The following is a 20,784-nucleotide window of genomic DNA, read 5'->3' on the forward strand; positions in this document are numbered from 1 at the left end:
ATTGGATTTAAATGCACGGACCCATGTCCAGACCAGGAACAGATCACCCTAAAGAAGGTGTCTGGGGTCCGTGCATGTCGCAGACTTTGAAAAAAAATACCGCGCAAAATTTGAAATTTTTAGTACTCTATTATTTTGGGCAATATTGGACACTAATTTTGGGTGAAAATAGGGATATAAAAGAAAACAAGGGCCCAATTTTGAAGGAATTTTGCCAAATTTTCGGAAGACGGCTAGAGATTAGGAGAGAGAAGAAGTGAACGACACAAACAAGATCCGCGCACCATCGCTGAGAATTTTCTGATTCTTCTTCTATTTTATTTGTCATGAATTCAAACATTAGAATTTTGTCTAGTTTTGATATTATGGAGTAGTCGTCCTTTGACCGGGGCCATGATAGGGCCAAACTATTGATTTTTGTTTATGTTTTGGATTGATTGTTTTTTGATTTATTTTATGTTTATTGATTAATATTTACACAGATTTCTTGTTTTTAATCTGACCAATTAATTGCATTTTTGTTGTTTGGTCTTAACTTGAAAGAGATGAGATCGAAAATAGCTTCAAAAATATTGATCAACACATGGTTAAACCGACTAGAAATAGTATTCGGTTTCAGTGTGCGATTTTAGGCGAAAGCTGAAATTCCATAGCTGCGAATGCGTTTTTGTTTAATTTATTTCAATTAGAAATAATTGGGATGTTAAATAAAAATAGAATTGTTAATTCTAGAAATATATTAATAATTATGATAGGGAATTTCATCGTGAATGTAGGTAATTCTTGCTTGGTTAAATCCAAAATGCGACAATAATTAATGTTTGGTAGCGTTCTGTGTTCCTGGTCATTTTTCTGAAAATGAAATTCGTCTTGAATTTAATTAAAATCTTTGCTTTAGAGTAATTTATTTTATTTTAATTTGTTTAATAATTCATTAAAAATCACTCATTTTGATTTGTCTAGATTAAATTAAATAATTTATATTTTAGTAATTAAACAATAGTCTCTATAAAATCGATTTGGACTCAATCCAATTTTATTATATCTTAGTGAGCTTGCTAGAATCCCAACCGAAATCCTCTCGGTCAATAAGCACTATAGGCGGCTCTTGGATAGGTTCCCAACTATCATTTGGAGGGGAATTCCTTGTTGTTAGCGAATTCTTGCATGGACTAATACGTCTTATTTGTAACAGTACAACGGCGAAAGCAATAACATACGAAAGAATAGGGCTTTAATTTCATTACATCCTATGAGGTGACACTCATCCAATGGATGAGATTAATCATATACAAATGGTTCATCCAATGGAAGAGTGTCACCTCATAGGTGGGCATGGAGGTGGGCACCAGAGGTGGGCAGCATAAAAAACTCATATATATATATATATATATATATATATATATATAAAAACTGAAATTAGCTGTACGTACTATGGTAAGAGATTGGGATGACATGGCACCACGTAGTTCGGAAGAACCGCCATGGGAAGACAAGCAGCCACGCACGGTTTCTTATCTCGTCGAGGCCAAGGAAGAACGTCCTTGCGTTTTGTGGGAGCCGTTGGGCATCCTGAACAAGTACGGTAGCAAAACGAAGCGTCTGAGAAGTGGCGAAACACTTGAGCCTAATAAACAGGGGAAGGAAGGCCAGACGTCTAATGGTGAACAAAAAAATAAAGGAGGAGGCGTGTCGGAGCTTCCTGCCACTACCATAATGAGAATGGCTGGAATGAACATATCGAAATCCAACCTTGCCAACATGTGTGATCCACAACTCGAATCTGGTTTTACGCTAGAGACTTCGAAGCATTTGCTGCTCGCAATGTGTCTGCTTGATGCTGCTGAAAAGTTCTCCTGTCAGCAATATGATCCAGCTGAAAAATTGCTCATCAATGTTCTTCTTAAAGTTTCTGGTCATCCACGTAATCGTGTTCAAAAAGTAGTTGCTTGTTTCGCTCAGAATTTTCTAGAGATGATCGAAACAGAGACGGGAAAAATTGATCTGGAGAGAGAAGTGGGGGATTTGAATTTAGAGGAAGCATTGTTGGATCTACAAGTCGGTATGCGAGCAGTTGAACAGAAGCTTCCTTTGAGCCAAATCACACATTTTACTGGTATTCAGACCATTTTAGACACTAGCATCAGCTAAAAGGATTCATTTCATTGATATCGGCGTCAAACTCGGGTCACACTGGATCATTCTCATGGATGCTCTGGCTAATCGGTAGAATTGCCCGACCGAGCAGCTCAAGATTTTTGCAGTCGCCACGTCGAGAGATAAACTTGATGAAACTGCAGAAAAAGTGTTGTATTCTTTCGCAGAATCCATGAATTTGCCGTTTACGTTTAGGATATTGAACTCAGAAATGAATGAACTTAGAAGAGAGATGTTCGAGCTAGAGGCCGGAGAAGCAGTGGCTGTTTACATGGAGTTCTGTCTGCAGTCCTTATCAGATTCAACAAAGATGTTGGAATCATTGATAAGAGAGGTAAAAAACCTCAATCCTTGTGTAACAGTGGTAAGTGACATAGAGGCGGACATCGGAGGATGTACCTTTATCGGCAGGTTTTACGAGACTTTGTTACTCTGTAGCGCGATGTTCGATTACCTAGAGGATTGCCTTGGTCGAGACAGTGACTGTAGGAAGATAATTGAAGAAGTATACTTTCAGGAGGTAATCAAGCCAATGACGACGTTGGCAGTCGACGACCATAATTTGAAGCATCATCTTAAAATCGACTTCTGGCGAGGATACTTTGCGAGGTTCGATGTGGTCGAAATGGAGCTGAGCCACTCGTCTATGTACCAGGCAAGCTTGCTGGTTAGAGAATCTGATAGCTGGAGGGGTTGCACTTTTAGTATGAATGGGAAATGTATGCTTCTTGGATGGAAAGGAACCCCTCTCCGGTCTCTATCAGCATGGAAATTCTAGCAAGAGTACATGGCCATAATCCCTCATAACTTATAGTCTATTTGACACTAAGATCCAAAGTTTAAGACGAAATCTCCAAGTCCATACTCTATTGTGGGAAATAGACTTCTTCTCCACCTCAAAATCAAAATCAATCCACAAACTATGTAAATCTCGGTTTTGTCTATGCTACCCATGTGCTAGATCCAAGGGCCCATATTTTTTTTTTCATTTGAGATGATCTCATTTAAAATAATATCATATCAAATGCTAAAAATAATGGATCGTTGGATCTCATTTGGGAACTACTCCAATGGGATAGCATAGACAAGACCGTAAATCTCCAGTGTGGGACACTAGAAACAAAATTGTACCGTGCACTGGTCCTATAAGTAGGTTGGAATAAAACCCCTCCTAGCAAGAATATGGGTGAAAAATAATAACATAGAGTTATCTAGATATTCATCAAATAATGAGATATTAAATTAGAGTTTTGTCAATAAAAAAAATGAGAATTTACTTATTCTAGAATAGTGTATTTTTAAAAATACTCTTCTTCATTAAATATTATAAAATATAGCCTTTTATAGTTTAATAATCCTAAAATACCTTTTCTATATTCATTTTCATCCTCTCAATAAAATATTTTAACTTAGAGAAAACAGAATCACTTCCCAAAATAATTGAAATAAAATTATAATTTCATTATGATTTATTTATTTTCTTAATGAATAGTTAATTGATAATCGTGATAATAACAATAACAATATTACATTAATACGAATAATAAAAATAATAAATAATGTTATAAAATGAGAATTAATTAAGTTAATTATATTAATGATAAACATAAAAATAATGTTGATATTTATAATAATGGTAATGGGTATAATACTAAATGAGATTAAATGACTTGATAATAATCATAATAATAAGGAATAATAAAAATAAATACATAATATGAAAAATAACATAAAATAATAACAAATAAGCTAATAATATTAGTATTGACAATAATATTGTTAATAACGACATATAAAAATTAACGTTAAAAATTAACGTATTTACTTTGCATTTTTTCAACTATAAATTTATATTGATGGAATAGATAATAATAACAACAATTATTACTATTAATTCATACTAAAAAATTTTATAATTTTTATTATTAATATAAATTAAATAAATAAATAAATAATAAATTTGAAGATAAAACAAATTCAAGAAATTAAAGCATAAGTGCAATAAAACAATTATATAATTAAATGATATGTTGCACTTCGATATTATAGTATGAATCAATTATGAATAAATCCCCAAACCCAAACCTTTCTTTCTCCCAACTCCCTCCCTTAAAGATTCTTTCTTTGCACTCCCTAAGTACCACAAAACTTGATTATTTTAATATTTAATTCTTGTACTCAATATGAGTTGTTTTGTGCTTAGATCTGAAGGTTTTATACTTATATCTAAAGATCTCTGTGCTTATATCTCATGTTTTAATGCTTATTTTGGAACAAAGAATTATGTGCAAAATATGGTATCAAAGCTTTAGGTTAAATATTCAGACTTAATATTATTCGTTAACTCATACTTTTCTTTGTTGAGGAGAAGATTTTTTACAAAAGATGACTTCAAACGAAGGTTTGAATCAAGAGGATTTTATTTATATGAAATCCTATAAACAAGTTAATCTGTTCACAATAGATTACTTACGACAGAAAGATGATTTCTAACTCTCAATTTTTAGAAATTACCCCAGATTCCTCTAAACTCTCCGGAGATCTTAGAGAAATTCAAAAGACGGTACAATATTACAGCAATCAGCTGTATGAAATACCTCGGCAGATTGAAGGAATCCTTAAGAAACAAGAAGAAATTCTTGTAACCCTAAAGGATCTTCAAACTAAAATCACAAATCTAGAACAAACTTCAGGTTCTAGAAAAAGAAATACAGGAGGAAGGTTACCACTCTCGTTTGGTACCGAACCGTTGTTACATCAGAAAGGTAAAACCAAAATGGTTCAAAAACCTTTAACTGATGATGAAAGGATGATTAATCTTATAAAAGCAGTATCAGAGAAAAACACTATCTGATGACTACTTTAGAGAGATTAAATCTCGAGGATCTACAAGATCTCGCAGATTCTTTTGCGAATCTCAAAGTAGTAGATCTAAAAATGAACTCCCCTGAGGGTGAACAACCCATAGGGAATCCCCCAAGATATGCGGTTAAAACAGAAGAACCACATAGTGAGTTTCAGGTTGGAGAAAATTTACATCCAGCAGGAACCAGATCAAGAAGGAGTAAAATCCCACTCCATCAAACTCCTTACGGAAAAACTGTTTTAGATCCAATACATCCTTATGGGGTTATGTTAAACCTTGATGTTTTGGACTTCAAAAACAGAGAAGATCTTATAGATGATTGGACGTCAGCTATGAGAATTGCAGCCGGGACATTAGATCTCAATAAAGAAGGATTCATTAAACTTCTAGAAATGAGTCTAATGGGATCTGTCAAGATTGCTTGGGAGATGACTATGCCAGATACGAAGGAATCAATCTTAGCAGGAGAATCCCTCAGCGAAATTGGAGAAAGAATGGCCACCCTATTTAAAGCACAATTCATAGGAGTAGACTATTTCAACAATCAAGATACAGAGAAAAAGAGAAGATATACTCAAGCTCTGTATAGCCTCGAATTACATGATATCTATTTAGTTGATGAATACATTATGTTATTCACTAAATACAGATGGAATTCAGGAGTCGAGGAAAATGTAGCTATTCAGCTATTTTTCGCAAAAATGCCAAGTCCCTGGAGAGAAATGCTGATTAAAAAATACGTTCCAGGTCATCTTGACACTTTGGCAAGACGCGCGTCCTTTTTGAAAGGAAAATTGGCAGAATGGTGCCATATGGCAGCATTACAGAAGAACTACAAGAAAATAAGGGGTATAAATAAACGTACATCTTTATGTTGTAAAGATAATGATCTTCCAACGATCATTGGAAACAGATCACAGGGATTTAAAAGAAAGAAATTCAGAAGTAATCCCTACAATAAAAGAAAGAGAAGTTCTTGGAAACCAAGAAAATTTTGGTCCAAACAAAAGGCCAGATCTTATAAGTCAGGAAGAAGAAGTGGACCTACAAGAACATCCCCAGTAACAAGCTCATCACAAAGCAGGGGAAGAACACCATCAAGAAGAACTTTCAGAAGAACTCATACAAGAGCAAGTGAAAGTTTCAAGGATTGCAACTGCTGGACATGTGGAGCAAGAGGACATATATCTACAAATTGTCCAAAAAATGAGAAAAAAGGAGTTAAACTCTTTGAAGCAACACCAGATATGGATGATGCGGTCTTCTTTCAAGATCTAGTCCAAGTATATCAATTTGAGGATATCCCCTCAGATGAAAGCATATACGAAGAAGAAATATTGTTTAGTCAAGAAGATTCTGAGGATGGATCAGAATCAGAATCAGAATAAAGAAGAAGTGTTTCGGCATGAAACACATGAAAGTTTGGCTGGATTCTTTAGCCAAACCACGATATCTCATAATATGGTCCAAAGGATTATGAGAGAAAATCCAACGTTACAAAAGTACCAGGGATTTTCGGCAGGACAAGTAGAAAGAGTCTTAGGCAACCTAGGGCTTAGACAAAGAAGACATAATTTGATTTACAAAGTATCCAGAAGGGAAATGGCAATCCCCATGGAGTTAACAACTAATCAAATAGAGATGCAGTTAATTCCTTTTGAAGAAATAAGAGAGGAATTGCAAAAGTTGAAAGGTGAGGTAGCAAGTGTCTTGGATTCATATTGGAGCAATCCAAATAATGATCAAGGCAACTTTTAAAGAAGGAATAGATTCACCCATAGATATCGTAGTATGCGATAAAAGAATGGGGAATATTCAAGATGCTGTCCTAGGTACTATCTCAGGAAATATTTGTGCAGGAAAAATTTTAGGAGTTATCTATTCAAGAATAGCCTACAATTTAGCTGACAGGGACTTTAGTCGAGCCTTGACGTTGCATCAAAACTTCAAGGAAAAGAGACTAATGAAGGAAGGTAATAGACCATATTCTATTACATATCAAATTTCATATGCTCTTTCTAATACTCATCATTCTGAATTATTTATTAGAAATGAGTTCATTGAAATTCCAGAGATCTTTGGAAAAGTTGCTCATGCAATATACCCAGAAAGAATCGAGTTTCCTTTAATTCAGGAAACAGACATTCAAATTCAAGACAGACCGGTTCTATACAGAGACCTTAAAATAGAACCTCGAAGGTTATCTTTTCAAGAAAACCGAATGACAAGTAGGAGATGGGAAAAATCTCCTATTCAAGAAATTCCACCAGAAGAAAAAGAGTTTTCTATAATAGGAAAACTTAGATCTCCAGAAGGATGGAAAAAAGTGAAAATAATATTCGATATTACAAGTCATCGGAACCAATTCCCTTGTAGCTCGATTTACTATTTGGAACAACATGAAAAAGGAACTTACCAAGGATTGATAAATATTGGAGAATTGGAAGTTCAAATATGTGGAATTCCAGGAAAAGAAGTGGATCAGCTCATTCTTGGCCTAGAGTTTTTGGAAGACCATAAACCATGGAAACACCTTGAAAAAGGAATAGAGTTCATGGCAGAAGAAAAGACTTGGAGGATTCAATAAGAATTCTACGAGATGGAAAACCAAGAGAATTGGATAAGGGACAATCCCTTAATCAGATTCGAGAAATCTGTTTACAAACAGAGGAAGAAGCAGCTGTTGAAATTAGTAAGTCATGAACATGATTTACTAGATCGCATTGAAGAGGTAGAAAGGAGTAACCATACTCTACCTTCTGAAGCCTTCGGAAGACTAAAGGTGAATAGTCTTAATCGGATTACTGAGTTACAACACAGTCTGTTAAAAATGGCAGGGCCATTTAGTAATCCCTTTAAAAAATGACAACAAGTCATTTCTCCATATACATTCCGATAGAGATGTTGTATGAACAATATAAGGCTGAATACTTTGCAGCTTATATTGATTCGGGAGCAGGAATTTGTACAGCAAAAAGAGGAGTCTTCCCTGAAAAATGTGAAGAAGATTTGCCAAAAATTGCTGGACGAGATTTCTCTCGAAGAATTTTAATTCTTTGCAAAAGAATAAAACAAGCAGAGATCCTTATAGGAGGAGCAGGTCAGACACCTTGGTACAAGGTAAAGACACCACCAATCTATTTCCATGATACAAGAGCTGATATCCTGTTAGGAAATAACTTCTTACAAATGTTTAAGAAGTACACACAAGACAATGAGTCAAGAAGACTTATGTTCACTACAATTTGTGATCATAAAATTATCGTTCAAAGGCTCAAAGTTGCTTTTTATCGACAATTGCCGATAATATTTCGCAGCCAGCGTGGTGATAAGGGACAACTTTTTCACCCAAAAATGAAAGATTCAAGAAGGTTTGGAGAAACCATGTTGAAAATAACAACAGAACAAGAACTCCAAACAGAGGATATGGAGCTTCTCAAGGTAACTCTAAATCATAGAGATATAGAGTTAGAAAATAAGGTATCCCTTGAAGATGTCAAAAAGAGGCTCAAAGAAAGTTATAATGAGCATCCTTTGGCATGGTGGGATAGAAATCAACTCAAAGCCAGTTTTACTCTAAAGGAAGGCAAAGAGTATGAATTCGTCAGATATAAGCCTATCCCGATGAACATAACATATCAAAGGGATATGAGAATGATTATCAAGGAACAATTGGACCTTGGTCTAATCAAAGAAGGAGTTTCACCATATAGTAGCCCAGGTTTTCTGGTCAGAAATCATGGTGAAATAAAAAGAGGGAAACCCAGGTTAGTTATTAACTACCAAGGTATTAATAAAATCCTGGAGTTTGACGGGTACTTCATACCTAGTAGAGAACATCTAATTAGTTGTGTACGAAATGCTAGAGTGTTCTCAAAATTTGATTGTAAGTCTGGATTCTACCAGATAAGAATGGAAGAAGGCAGTAAGAAATTCACAGCCTTCTCTACTCCACAAGGACACTATATTTGGGAAGTTATGCCTATGGGATTGGCTAATGCACCCCAGATATTTCAAAGAAAGATGGATAACCTTTTTAAAGATTATTTCAACTTTATGTTTGTTTATATTGATGATATTCTTATAGCATCAAAAAATATAGACGAACACGTTAAACACTTAGAGATTTTCTCTAAAATTTGTAAACAAGAAGGACTGGTGTTATCTGAAAAGAAAGCAGTCATAGCAACAAGGAAAATTGAATTCCTCGGTATTGAGATTGATGAAACTGGGATAATTCTACAACCCCATATTGTGGAAAAGGTAAAGAATTTTCCAGATAAACTCAAAGATGTAAAACAACTCCAGAGTTTTCTTGGAGTAGTTAATTTTGCAGGGATGTTCATTAACAATCTAGCAATGTACAGAAATGTGTTCAGTCCTTTGTTAAAAAAGGATGCTAGGTTTATATGGACCGATGACCATACTAAAGGGGTAAACCAATTAAAAGAGATATGTAAGAATCTCCCAAAAATGGCTATACCCGTAGATGAAGATGATCTGGTATTGTTTACGGATGCCAGCGACGATTGGTGGGCGGCAGTCCTTACCAAAATCACTCCAGATGGGGAAATACCATGCAGATACTGTAGCGGTCTTTTTTCAGAATCTGAGGACATTAGATGGCATATCAACGAGAAGGAATTTTATGCGGTTAAAAGGGCTTTTGAAAAATGGCCATTATTTTTACTTGCTAAAAAATTCACTCTGAAAGTTGATAACACCCAGGTAAAAGCTTTCCTAAAGAATAATATTGAATCTAAACCTGAGAAAGCTAGGTTATTAAGATGGCAAGCATTATGCCAAAATTATATTTTTGATATTGTTATTATTAAATCTCATGAAAATATTCTTGCAGATTTTTTAACAAGAGATGGAAGGCAGTGACGTGGATTCCATCCTGAAAATGCAGAGGCATATCAAGGAACACCTTGGGTTGCTTCAAAATGAGTTCAACCAGTTAGCCATTAATGCTGAAATGGCCGGCAGGTTACAACAAGCTGATCGGATCAAAGTATCTAATCGAATTACAGGATGTATGCAAGCTCAAACACAACTATGGGCTGCTATTCAAGGGCCAATTGTGAAGGCTATAGAGAAACCATTGGTTTCTCATAAACAAGATATACTAAAACCATTGGTTTTACAAGAACAAGAAATACAACCACCGGTTGTGAAACAAGATGTTGAGGAATCTAAAACTCAAGAAACAAGAGCTAATCTATCATCAGCCTTTGATGATCTGGATGAAGCAACAATTGATGAGGATAACTCATCAAGTCAACCCTCCGCCTCTGGGGTAAAAGAGGAAGAGATCAATCTTAGGACCAACACTGACAAGGGCAAATCTAAGATTGATACTAATCCATCTATTATTTCTCCATTCCAGGTTTATCAACAGAAGTGGGAGAAATTGAATACAAGGAATGAAATCAACCCGAACACTTGCAGAGTTGATGTTGCAGGAATATATCCAAGGGTTTGGCTAAAAAACAATGTCAATCCTAAAGATGTAAAACTCTGGTATGAATTTGGGGCTTTGGCCTCAGTTTATACAACTTCACCAAGTATTCTGGAAATATCACAGTTACCAAAATGGATTCAGGAAGCAGTCCAAGAAACATGGGCAAATAATGATCATTTGTCCAGAGGAGATGTTCTTGAGTTATATTTTTTCAGTGCAGCTCCAGAACCAACAGTGAAAGGATCACACGAACCCTTTCATTTTATCAAGCTGAGGAGACCTGATATAAACAGTCATAAATTTATCAAGGATCCTAAAACTAAAGAAATACCCTTGGTGACCACTTTCGGAGAAAATGAGATCTCAACCAGAAGGGCATGGGGTATTTGGGTCTGTCTTACTGAGATGGACAAAGTCAAGTTTCCATTCAAATTTTATCAGAATTCTGTGAACGGATCGTTCCTGTTGAACACAATGACAGGAAAAACTACAGCATTTGCGGAAGAACTCTTCGAAAAGAAGAGAAATCTTTTGTGGAACAACAAGCTGCCGAGGAGTAAAGAAACTCGCCGAAAATTTTGTAATATGGCTCATATTGGACGATGGTCAGAGAATATCTGCCCAGAATGCCCAAATCAGAAGGAGCCAGAATTTGGAAAAACCTTTAGACCCCAAACGGATCGAAAGGATTTTTCCGAGACAAGCAAAGGTGGACAAGGACCACCAAAGACGCATTTTCACAGGGGTCTACTTCAAAAGCAAAAGATGCCCCGACAACAATAAAGCAGACATGTGAGGAGAATAAAGCCAAAAGAAAGTGGCAGGCATGTGATTCCTCCACTAGTAAAAGATGCCATCAATAATGGCATAAAAAATTCAAGACAGCTGCCTCCTCCACTAGTAAAAGATGTCATCAATAATGGCATAAAGAAATACAAGACAGCTGTAAGATTCCCTGAAGTTTCTCGGTGAAACGAGTGGAACTACAGCTATAAATAGAGGCATTTGAGGAAGCTGAAGACATCGATCATTCCCTTCAGTTTTCTTACGAATAAAATTGTTGTAATATTTCTCTTTCTATTGTAATAAGTTTTCGTTTATGTATTTCAAGAACGAGGCTACTATGAGTAGCTAAACAAGTTGTCTTCTCCTCTTCAAAGGAGTTGATTTATGTAATAATATTATGTCTGAATAATTTTTCTAAAGTCTCTTGTTCTTTCATGTTCATATTTTATAATTAAATTTATATACCATACGCCTTAAGGTAGAAAACGAATTAAGGCTGTGCTGGGTGTCATTGAAGGAGCTTGTGCAGAAACCATCTGTTGCGACTGCGTGGTTGGAGTGTGAGGAGCACTTCGTAAAACTCGGCAGGTATGACCCGACGACATTATGGTCAAAGAGGTATTTAAATTTGATTTACTTTACGGAAGCATGTTGGACCCTAATCTAAAGTATATAGGCTGGAAACCTTGCGCAACCAATAGTTCTTCACGACATGAACTGGTTCGATAGGTAAAACAATGCCAAAGTACAAAAGATTAGTTAAATACTTGTTTAATCAAAATTGGGGACCACTAGGGAGTGCAAACTAAAAAATTTGAATGTAGGGAGTTAGGAGAAATTTATGTTTAGGTTTAGGGATTTTAAAATAATTACCCCTTATAGTATCACATTTATATGTGCGTGTTAATATAAAAATAGTCTAAAGGATATATTTAGAAATTAAGGCTAATTTTAAAAACTAACATTATGCATTCATCACATTCATTGGTGTGAGGAAAGTAAAGCTCTCAGTTCCTATATATAGAACACGATCGGAACATTCGATCTCTCGTTTGGAGCTTTCGAACACAATTAGGAACTTCTGATCGACCTTCTGAACTCTCTGATTGGACAACATATTGTTGCCGACACAGTTCAGATCTTCCGAACTCTCTCAAGTCCAATCACCAATCAAAACTCATATCTTGTATGACTGACATGTGATTGGAGCTTTCGATCAATAGTTCGGTGCTTCCGAACTGCTCGGTACTTCGGATTGACAACAATGGCTTCCGAAATGCTGTTCGGAGCTTCTGAACTATCCCAAAACAAGAAACCATCGAAACTATTTCTGATCATTCTAAATCCGACTTCCAACTCCTAAACCCAATAACACCTTAATCATGTTTAGGTAGTAGATTAGCTAGATTAGAAATAGGGCTACTAGAAAAGACAGATGATCACCTGAAGGTTGAAATTAACAAAAATAAACAAGAAAAAGGGGAAGAACAAGAAGACTGTAACTGAGAAGAAAGTTGAAGTAATAAGATTTTTATTAATTGCAACACTTGGTCAGTCACTCTTTACAAGTACTCCAACTACAACACCCTACAGGGATTCTTGATTACAAAGAAAACAATTAAAAAAATGAAAAGAGGCAACCCAAGAAACTAAAGGGCAATAACCTGCTGCAGATGTCCACAATTCACAGGGAATTTATAGTTCTTCATGGCTTACGAGTCCTACAAGTAAGACATTAGAATTTTATTTTTAGCATTTTTCGGACCCATCCTCGACACCGAGACCATACAAGACGCCAGCATACTTCTCGGTAGAGCCGTTGAAGAAGTTGTCTTTCAATTTCTTGAATGCACATGAGGTGAGCAGACTATCAGAACCAGCCTGATGACAAATGCCAATCCTCTCGATTTCTAAGAGTTCGACTAGCTTATTCAATCCTCCATGAAGGCTGTTGCAGAATCTCATCAAATGTTTAATATCATAAACCATGGGGAAGTATATGTTCAGTAAATCGAAGAACCGTGCTTGAGTTTCGGGTAAATTTTTACAAATCAACAACTTAATCAAGTATCCAAAGTCATAACCGCTATGGAACGTCACTTAGCGGACGTTATCATTCAAAACGATCCCAGAAGCCATCAAAAGCTCTGCGAAGCGGTTCACATTGATGCCTATCTCGTTGTTCTTCTTAAAATCAATCCCTGATTGTCTCAACAATTCAATTGAATCATTTGCAAATACATCCTCACTCATATTGAATTCACGGAAATTGAATTGCCAAATGCAACAAGTACCAGTTCCACAAGTCGGAAAATTTCCGTTTTTATCAGAACATGTTAGGCCTAATTGGATCAACTTCAACATATCAACATTGTCTTTCAAGGTTTGATAATTATACTCGTTTATATGCTTAAAATTTCCCACAGGGTGAAGTACCACACCAGGAAACTCAGTATCCATAGCAATATATGGGTATTCATCAACTATATCGCGAATCAGAGCAAACTCTTCCTCCAGATTCTCATTCCATACCTCTCTAATTTTAATGGAGTCATTCTCTGGTAACTCTGACATTTCTTCCTTCCCTTCCTAAATTTTATTCTATTGCGCAGGAAAAAAGATACAATCTTGGGCAACCAAGCAATACGATAATGGTAATCCAGAGCTCAATCAACCAAATCTGCAAATAAAAGAGTATAACGAATCAAGCACAGAAGATAATTAGCTTATAGAAGACCAAACATGACTGAACGAGAGATAAAACTACTAGCAAGTGAAGTTAACCGTGGCTGACAAATTAAATCCAAGCCCAGTTCACAACCATCAACATTTGACAAAAAAAACCCATGATTTCCATGAGCCTAATTCAAATCCAGAACTTGAAATAAAGAAACCATCTCCCAATATTTTCAAAATCACTCCCCATCCTCAGACAGTGAAGATCGGAGCCAAGAGCAAGCGAAACTTCAAGACCCGAAAAGAACAGTCGAAAATGACACAGAAGTACCCCGTGCTACTGGCATTGTACCACGTTGAATTTTTACACCAAAGCATAATCAATCAAAACTCTGATCCGAAGATGAAAATGGACAAAAACAAGCACAACCCATCGAGGAATGAGCCTTGATATGGCCATGGCTACAGATCCGGGCACCACAATCTTACAGACGCCAAGATCCAACACAGTAGGTAGTAAAAGCCGATGTATACAAACAATCTCACGCAATGGGAAGTGAAGGGAAACTAAAAAATATACGAATCTTGGATCGCAAATGGAGAGAAAATAGATCAAGTAAGAAGAATAACGAACCTCGAGTGGTGACTGAATCTAGTCGACGAGGATAAGGAGACGATGAGTGTTTTAGGAGTTATTTCTTCCACCACTTGTTCAATAGTTGCAGTCACTTTCTATTTTATTTTCGGGAAATGGGATTGAACCAGTGGGGAATCATTGTTTTAAAAACCAGACCGTAACGCAAGTTCGATCCTCAATCGTTTGGCTAAGGCGAATCATTGTTTTAAAACTGGATTGGACCGCCGGTTTGACTGTGATCATGACTAAAAATTGTTTGACACGGCAAACCGTTCGGAACCAGTCGAACCCGATTGTGTACCGATCAGACCAGCTTTGAATCGGTGACCGTGAACTAGTACGATTGATTTGCCTTTTTTTTAAAAATTTATTTTACAATTTTTAATTTTTTTATATAATTTGATTTTTTCATAAATTTCTTTACAAAAAAAAAGGATTTATTTCCTCTATTTATTAATTTTTATTATTATTATTATTATTATTATTATTATTATTATTATTATTATTATTATTATTATATATATATATGATTATTTAGTTTTGAATTTTTTTAAAAATATCATTTTAGTAGTATTTGAGCTTATTTTGATTTTTTTAAATCATATATGTAATGATTATATATATGTTATTGTTTAGGTTTTAAACTCTGTTAAATGTATACATTTATATATGTATACATATTTAAGATATTTAAGATATTTAAAATTTAAAATAAAATATATAAATTACTATATTAAATTATTATTTTATATAATATAATAGTATTATGGTACGATCGTCCGTTGAAGCGGTTAGACCGGTCGGACCGTTTATATATTATATATACATAAAAGTTTTTATAAGGGGTGGTTGAATAAACACTCACAACAAATTCTCATTTCAAGATAAATTCAGTTGAGTTAGCAACTGAAGTTGCAATCCTCGAATGTCAATATCATTTTGGTTAACAAATATGTGCAGAAAAAAGCCTAACTAATAGATTAGAACAAATCAAATATAGCTTGTAATGAAGAATTGAAAGTAAATAACATACGAGTTATTTCTGGATGTTCGGAGAATTTAATAACTCTTACGTCACCTCTTCTTTGTAGTAACCCGTACCACATTTGACAAGATTAAATGGTAAACTATAATTAAGAAATCATTATTCCAATTAACCAAATGTTTAATCGGATCAAAATTATAAAATCCAGACTTCGGAACCCCCGAGGAGTTCGTAAGTTCCGAAATCCTGTTCGGAAGCACCGAAGTGGCCATGGTTGAGTTCGGAAACTGAGGGAGTTTTGGATGATCCGAATCCAAGATCGGAATTTCCGATCTATTTTAGACCATGCAGTGTGTGAGGTGTCAATCACACAAGGACATGTAGTAGTTCGGAAGCTCCGAACCAGGGTGGTCGGAAGGTCCGAACTTAGGCTCCACTTAGGTTTCAAGATAAAGAAGACACATCGTTGTATGCATGAGATCGGAACGTCCGAAGAGGAGTTCTGAGCTTCCGATCGAGGAGTTTGAAGCATGCATGCACAGTTCCGAAGGTCCGAACTTTGCCTATAAATAGGCCATCCGAGAGCTCATTTCCTTGCTCAATTCCATAGATTTACACTCTCTATATTAGTGTTATCTTGGGCGTTTCTAGCCTTATAATCGAGGGTCGGACAACAGCGAGGCGCTTTCAGACTAGAAGTGGAGCTGTGCCCAGGAGTTGGAGCCTTCGACAACAAAGGGCTAACGACGGATGTAGGTATAGATCTCACGAGATATCTATTAGAACTTGAGAGTATCTATTAGCTTAATTAAGGCTTTTAGACCAGTCTTAGTGATATGCTAATTGTTGGCTTGTAGGCTTGGACCATAGACTTGCTTTGCTAGGACTGCCTTAGAAATGTACGAAAGTACTAACGAGATTGTCAGCGAGTATGTTGCATTTTATGTGCCATGATCCATATTTTATTGCTTTATTATTATGTTGGATGTGAATATTCATGTTGAGTCTTATCTCCTTCGATATAGCCATTCGAGTAGGGTCGCTTATCCCTACACCCTTGTTATTTGTCGAACATCGACATATTCTGTGATGACGGGTACTGAATCTCGGTGATATTCGACGAGTGTGGGGAGTTGCCCAGTGGAATTTATCCCTGATGGTATTACACACTCATTGTCTCCTAGACCGAGCATTACTTGTTAGTTGACCAGAACCCAGTCATTTTGCATGCATCATATTGGTTTGTATACTTGTGTTTTACGTCCTGAGCGTTAGTCACTCACGTTCTTTTGTTATGTTTTGGACACCCTATCCGACGAGGCAGATATCAAGTTGGACGAGGTCGATGGATCGAGGCAGGGATGAGATCAGGATCAGTTATTGAAGTTAGTTGTTATTTTGGTTGCAGTGTTTTGAAATAGTTATTTGATATGGTTTTATAACTTTTATCACTTTGTGTTTAGTGCAAGTTGTATACTGTCGCTTTGTTTTGGATGAACTTTTTTACAATTTCCGTTTCTTTAATGTTTCTTAAGGTTGTTTTATTTCATGCTTAAGAATTTAACTAGTAGGTAATCCAGGTTGGGTCACTACATTTATGGTATCAGAGAATGCATGATATTTTGCGACATAGCATGACTTTTTTGCATTTTTATGTGTGCTACTTATTTCAGATGGCCAGTTGGGACGATGAGAGCCATAGTTGTGTGGGTCGTTGGGGAGACGATGAAGCCCATAGACGTCCTCGTGGACACCACCATCACCCCGAGGGTCAATGCCGTTTTGAGATGCATAGGTTCCTGCAGATGGGGCCGAAGCCTTTGGTGTGAAGAGAGACTCCATAGGCAACCGAGGATTGGCTTGAGCGTATATAAAGTTGTTTCTGCGCCTTTGACTGCTCGAAAGAGTAGAAGGAGTCTACCACTGGTAACGCTTAGTCGTATCACGTCCAAATTAACCCAATCAGATTAACTAAATAAACATGTAGTAGCGAGAGTAAGGATCATTCCCACGAGGAAAGCGAAATTTATTGTGTTCTAAAAATTACTGAAATTAAATAAAAGGGGTTTTTGGATTTTCAAAATTAACTTCTAAAAATTAAAAGCAAATTAAATTAAATTAAATGTTTACCACCTACCATGCAAGATTAAGAATATGAGAAATCAATAAATTAACAAGCCTTGGTATCGGTCGACTACACCCTTGAAGTTATTCACTCGATCATCGATTCTCTAAAAATAATTAATTCTCCTTGAATATTCATCATTGGAAATTTAATTCCTATCTCACCTTAATTTTAGTTAATTAGACACAAGCGTTCTAAATTAACCCTTACCAATAAACCAATCAAGATACAAGCGATCAAGATTTAAATTCAAGATAACATTCAAAACTAGTGAGATTGATGAACCTAGACAATACAAACACAAGCGGTTGTATTTAATCTACTCAATTATTCTTCCTACAAATCAATAAATTCACAAGCAAAAAATATTAATCATAGTTGCTTCACAAATTAGAGGGATCAAATAATTACGGATTTGATTTCTAATTAAGCAGTAGATTGTATGAGAAAATTAATAGATAGTCAGCCAATAATCAAACACACAAGCATAACAATCAATTCCAAACAACTCTTGATACTCAAATAAAAATTAAACAATGAAAATAAAAATCTCACAAATAAATAAACTTCAAAGGGTTTGTCTTTATTAACCAAGAATTAAAACTTAGCCACTAAAATTCATGAATTCCTAAGAAAAATTGAAGAAAGAAATTAATTATAAGGAGAAAAGATGAAAACCTAGCCGACAAGAGTGTTCTCAAGCTTTCTATAGTCTAAAAACCGATTACTCAGATCTAAAAATCGAGATAATATATTATAATTAAGTCTAGAGTCCTTCCCAAGCAAATTTCCTTTTTTATAAATTTTTCCCGAAATCCGCTTCGCGCTCGATCTTTAGAAAATCACCGATCGAGCTCACATAGTTCTGTTTCGCATCTTGTTTCCTTTTCTTCTCCCGCTCGATCGGTTAAAAATTACCGATCGAGCGAGACTTTCTCTGCCTGACACTCTGTACGCATACCATCCTAGCGCTCTTCGTTAGCGCTATCGGGCTTCCCACTTCTTCAATAACGCTTCAATGCACTTCTCCAATGCGCTATTGCGCTCCATATTTTCTTCCTTCTCTATAGGTAGAGCCCTTCATTAGAGCGATAGCACTTTTCAAGGGCTATTCATTAGAGCTGTTGGTTAGATTTGTTCGTTAATAGCTCTAACGAACAACTCTACTTATTCCATCTTCTTTCTTTTTTTCTTTTCTTCACTTCTTTTGCTCAATTTTTCTATTTTCCTATATCAATCACAAATAATGATTAGGAACTATAAAATGAATTTAATCAACGCAAATTCTCCTAATCATACAAATTAACACAAATAAATATCGGAAAATATAACCACATCAACCACTTTTCTCTTGAAGGGTCGTTCCTGCAAGTGGTGGAGATCCGGGTCCACACATTAACTCCAAGAGCAGGGGCAGGTTTTGTGGACTGATTTCCGTAGGACATTCATGAAGTTGCACTTTTCTCCCGCCCTACGTCAGGCGAAGTCGATCGAGTTGCTCAATCTGAAGCGGGGATCCATGACCATCTTTGTGTTGGAAAACTGTGTTCAGATCAATTAGAATTGATACCCGGTGCAGCGGAAGTTTAAAAATTTATTTTTATTAATATGGAACGATTCCATATCTGGGTATCAAAACTTTTACGATTAAATTTGTGTAAGTAAAATAAATAATCACAATTAAATATTTTACCTTAAAATCTCGAAGCGAGATTATGAACACCAACAAAATTTAATCTGCTCTTGTTGTATATCCCCGGAACTGATGAACGAACGTTTTTTCAATCAGGTCCACGAATAGAAAACAAAACCCTCTGATTGACTGCACTAGAAATCAATCAGAAGTTTGCGTAGAGAATAAACAGATATGATCTGTTAATTCAGATTGTAATTTTTCATAAAAATCACAAGCCAAATTTTCTCCGAAAGGGACAGAAGATTTCGAAAATCCTCTTGAAATATTTTGTAGTGTTTTCGAAAATTCTAATAATGAATTGCATGCAATTTTCGAACACTGCACATATATTTATAGATAATTTCTAGTTATAATTGTATCAGGACTCTAACTCCTTAAAGCCCACAATCCATAACTTAAGCCCAACAAGCCAAGCCTGTTGTTATAGAAATTAATATAAAATTCATCGTGACTCCGATTGATAAACTGATTTCACCAATATGAACAGAAACCATTTCTGCATCTTTTAGAGTTAAGATAATTTTTCTGAATCCGAATTCAATGATTTCCAAAAATTTCCATCCCTATGTCATTTTAGGAAATTCCACTCCCTTTAGTTAAGAAGTCCAACTTCTCTTTCATTAAATTTAACTCTTTAAATTTAACTATCTCTACGGGGTTTTAGTAATCCATTACTTGTGTAACCCTCAATGGTTCAGGAATACAGCTAGCCGTGGGCTCACAACTCCTTGTGACTTGGAACAACAATTTTAGACTTACCCATCGAATCATGGTAAGAGCGCCTAGCAACATCGCCCCATGATTCCCTAGGTATTACTGATAGTGCCTGCAAGAACCAGTAGATTTTGGTTAGCGTACAGTACGGTCCCTTAAACCATATATCCCGATCGAATCAACAACCATTGGTATATCGAGAGTCGTTCGAGATTCGATAACTATGCATAACATCTTGGAGATCTATTAGTGACATCGCATGTGTTATTAGGATAACCCATTAACCTAAAACATATCATGTACTCTGGCCAGAGATTCGTCACACTAATATCTCCTCAGATCGCATAGGATATCCACACTCGCAAGTATGTGGTGAATCCTTGACAACAAAGCATCGACTCCTATATGTGTCGTAACTGTACCCAATCTCGACACCTGATGACCCCAATAGAGTCGGTAAACGAGTCAAAGTACAGTACTAGCATATAGAGTCTCAATGATGTTTCAAGTAATAAGGACTAATGGTGTACAACCAAAACCGCGGACTTTATCCACTCGATAAGTGATAACCACTTGGAAAGTCCGAATAGGGTAGTTCGATCATTCATCATATGAATATCCATTTGCATGATTTGAACATATCTATGTTCCATACCAATGAAACGTGATACTCGGCAT

At 35.8% G+C, this 20,784-nt stretch overlaps 1 protein-coding gene and 1 pseudogene across 1 annotated transcript; one reads left to right on the plus strand and one right to left on the minus strand.

Annotated features, from left to right (window-relative positions):
• Positions 1–1,434: 1,434 nt before the first annotated feature.
• Positions 1,435–2,935, plus strand: LOC140861371 (scarecrow-like protein 18). The gene is made up of 2 exons (XM_073264391.1): positions 1,435–2,058; positions 2,231–2,935. Exons 1-2 carry the CDS (start codon positions 1,435–1,437, stop codon positions 2,933–2,935), a joined length of 1,329 nt encoding a protein of 442 aa, XP_073120492.1.
• Positions 2,936–12,802: 9,867 nt separating this feature from the next.
• Positions 12,803–14,711, minus strand: LOC140865691 (probable CCR4-associated factor 1 homolog 7; annotated as a pseudogene).
• Positions 14,712–20,784: the final 6,073 nt, after the last annotated feature.

This window comes from Henckelia pumila, chromosome 4, assembly GCF_033568475.1.
Source record: "Henckelia pumila isolate YLH828 chromosome 4, ASM3356847v2, whole genome shotgun sequence".
Classification (NCBI taxonomy): domain Eukaryota; kingdom Viridiplantae; phylum Streptophyta; class Magnoliopsida; order Lamiales; family Gesneriaceae; genus Henckelia; species Henckelia pumila.

Bases quoted from the DNA above. Each gene is read 5' to 3' on its own strand.
- LOC140861371 (XM_073264391.1), top strand. From the start codon at position 1,435: ATGGTAAGAGATTGGGATGACATGGCACCACGTAGTTCGGAAGAACCG. The intron at 2,059-2,230 runs GTCGGTATGCGA...GCTAATCGGTAG, and splicing joins AAGCATTGTTGGATCTACAA to AATTGCCCGACCGAGCAGCT.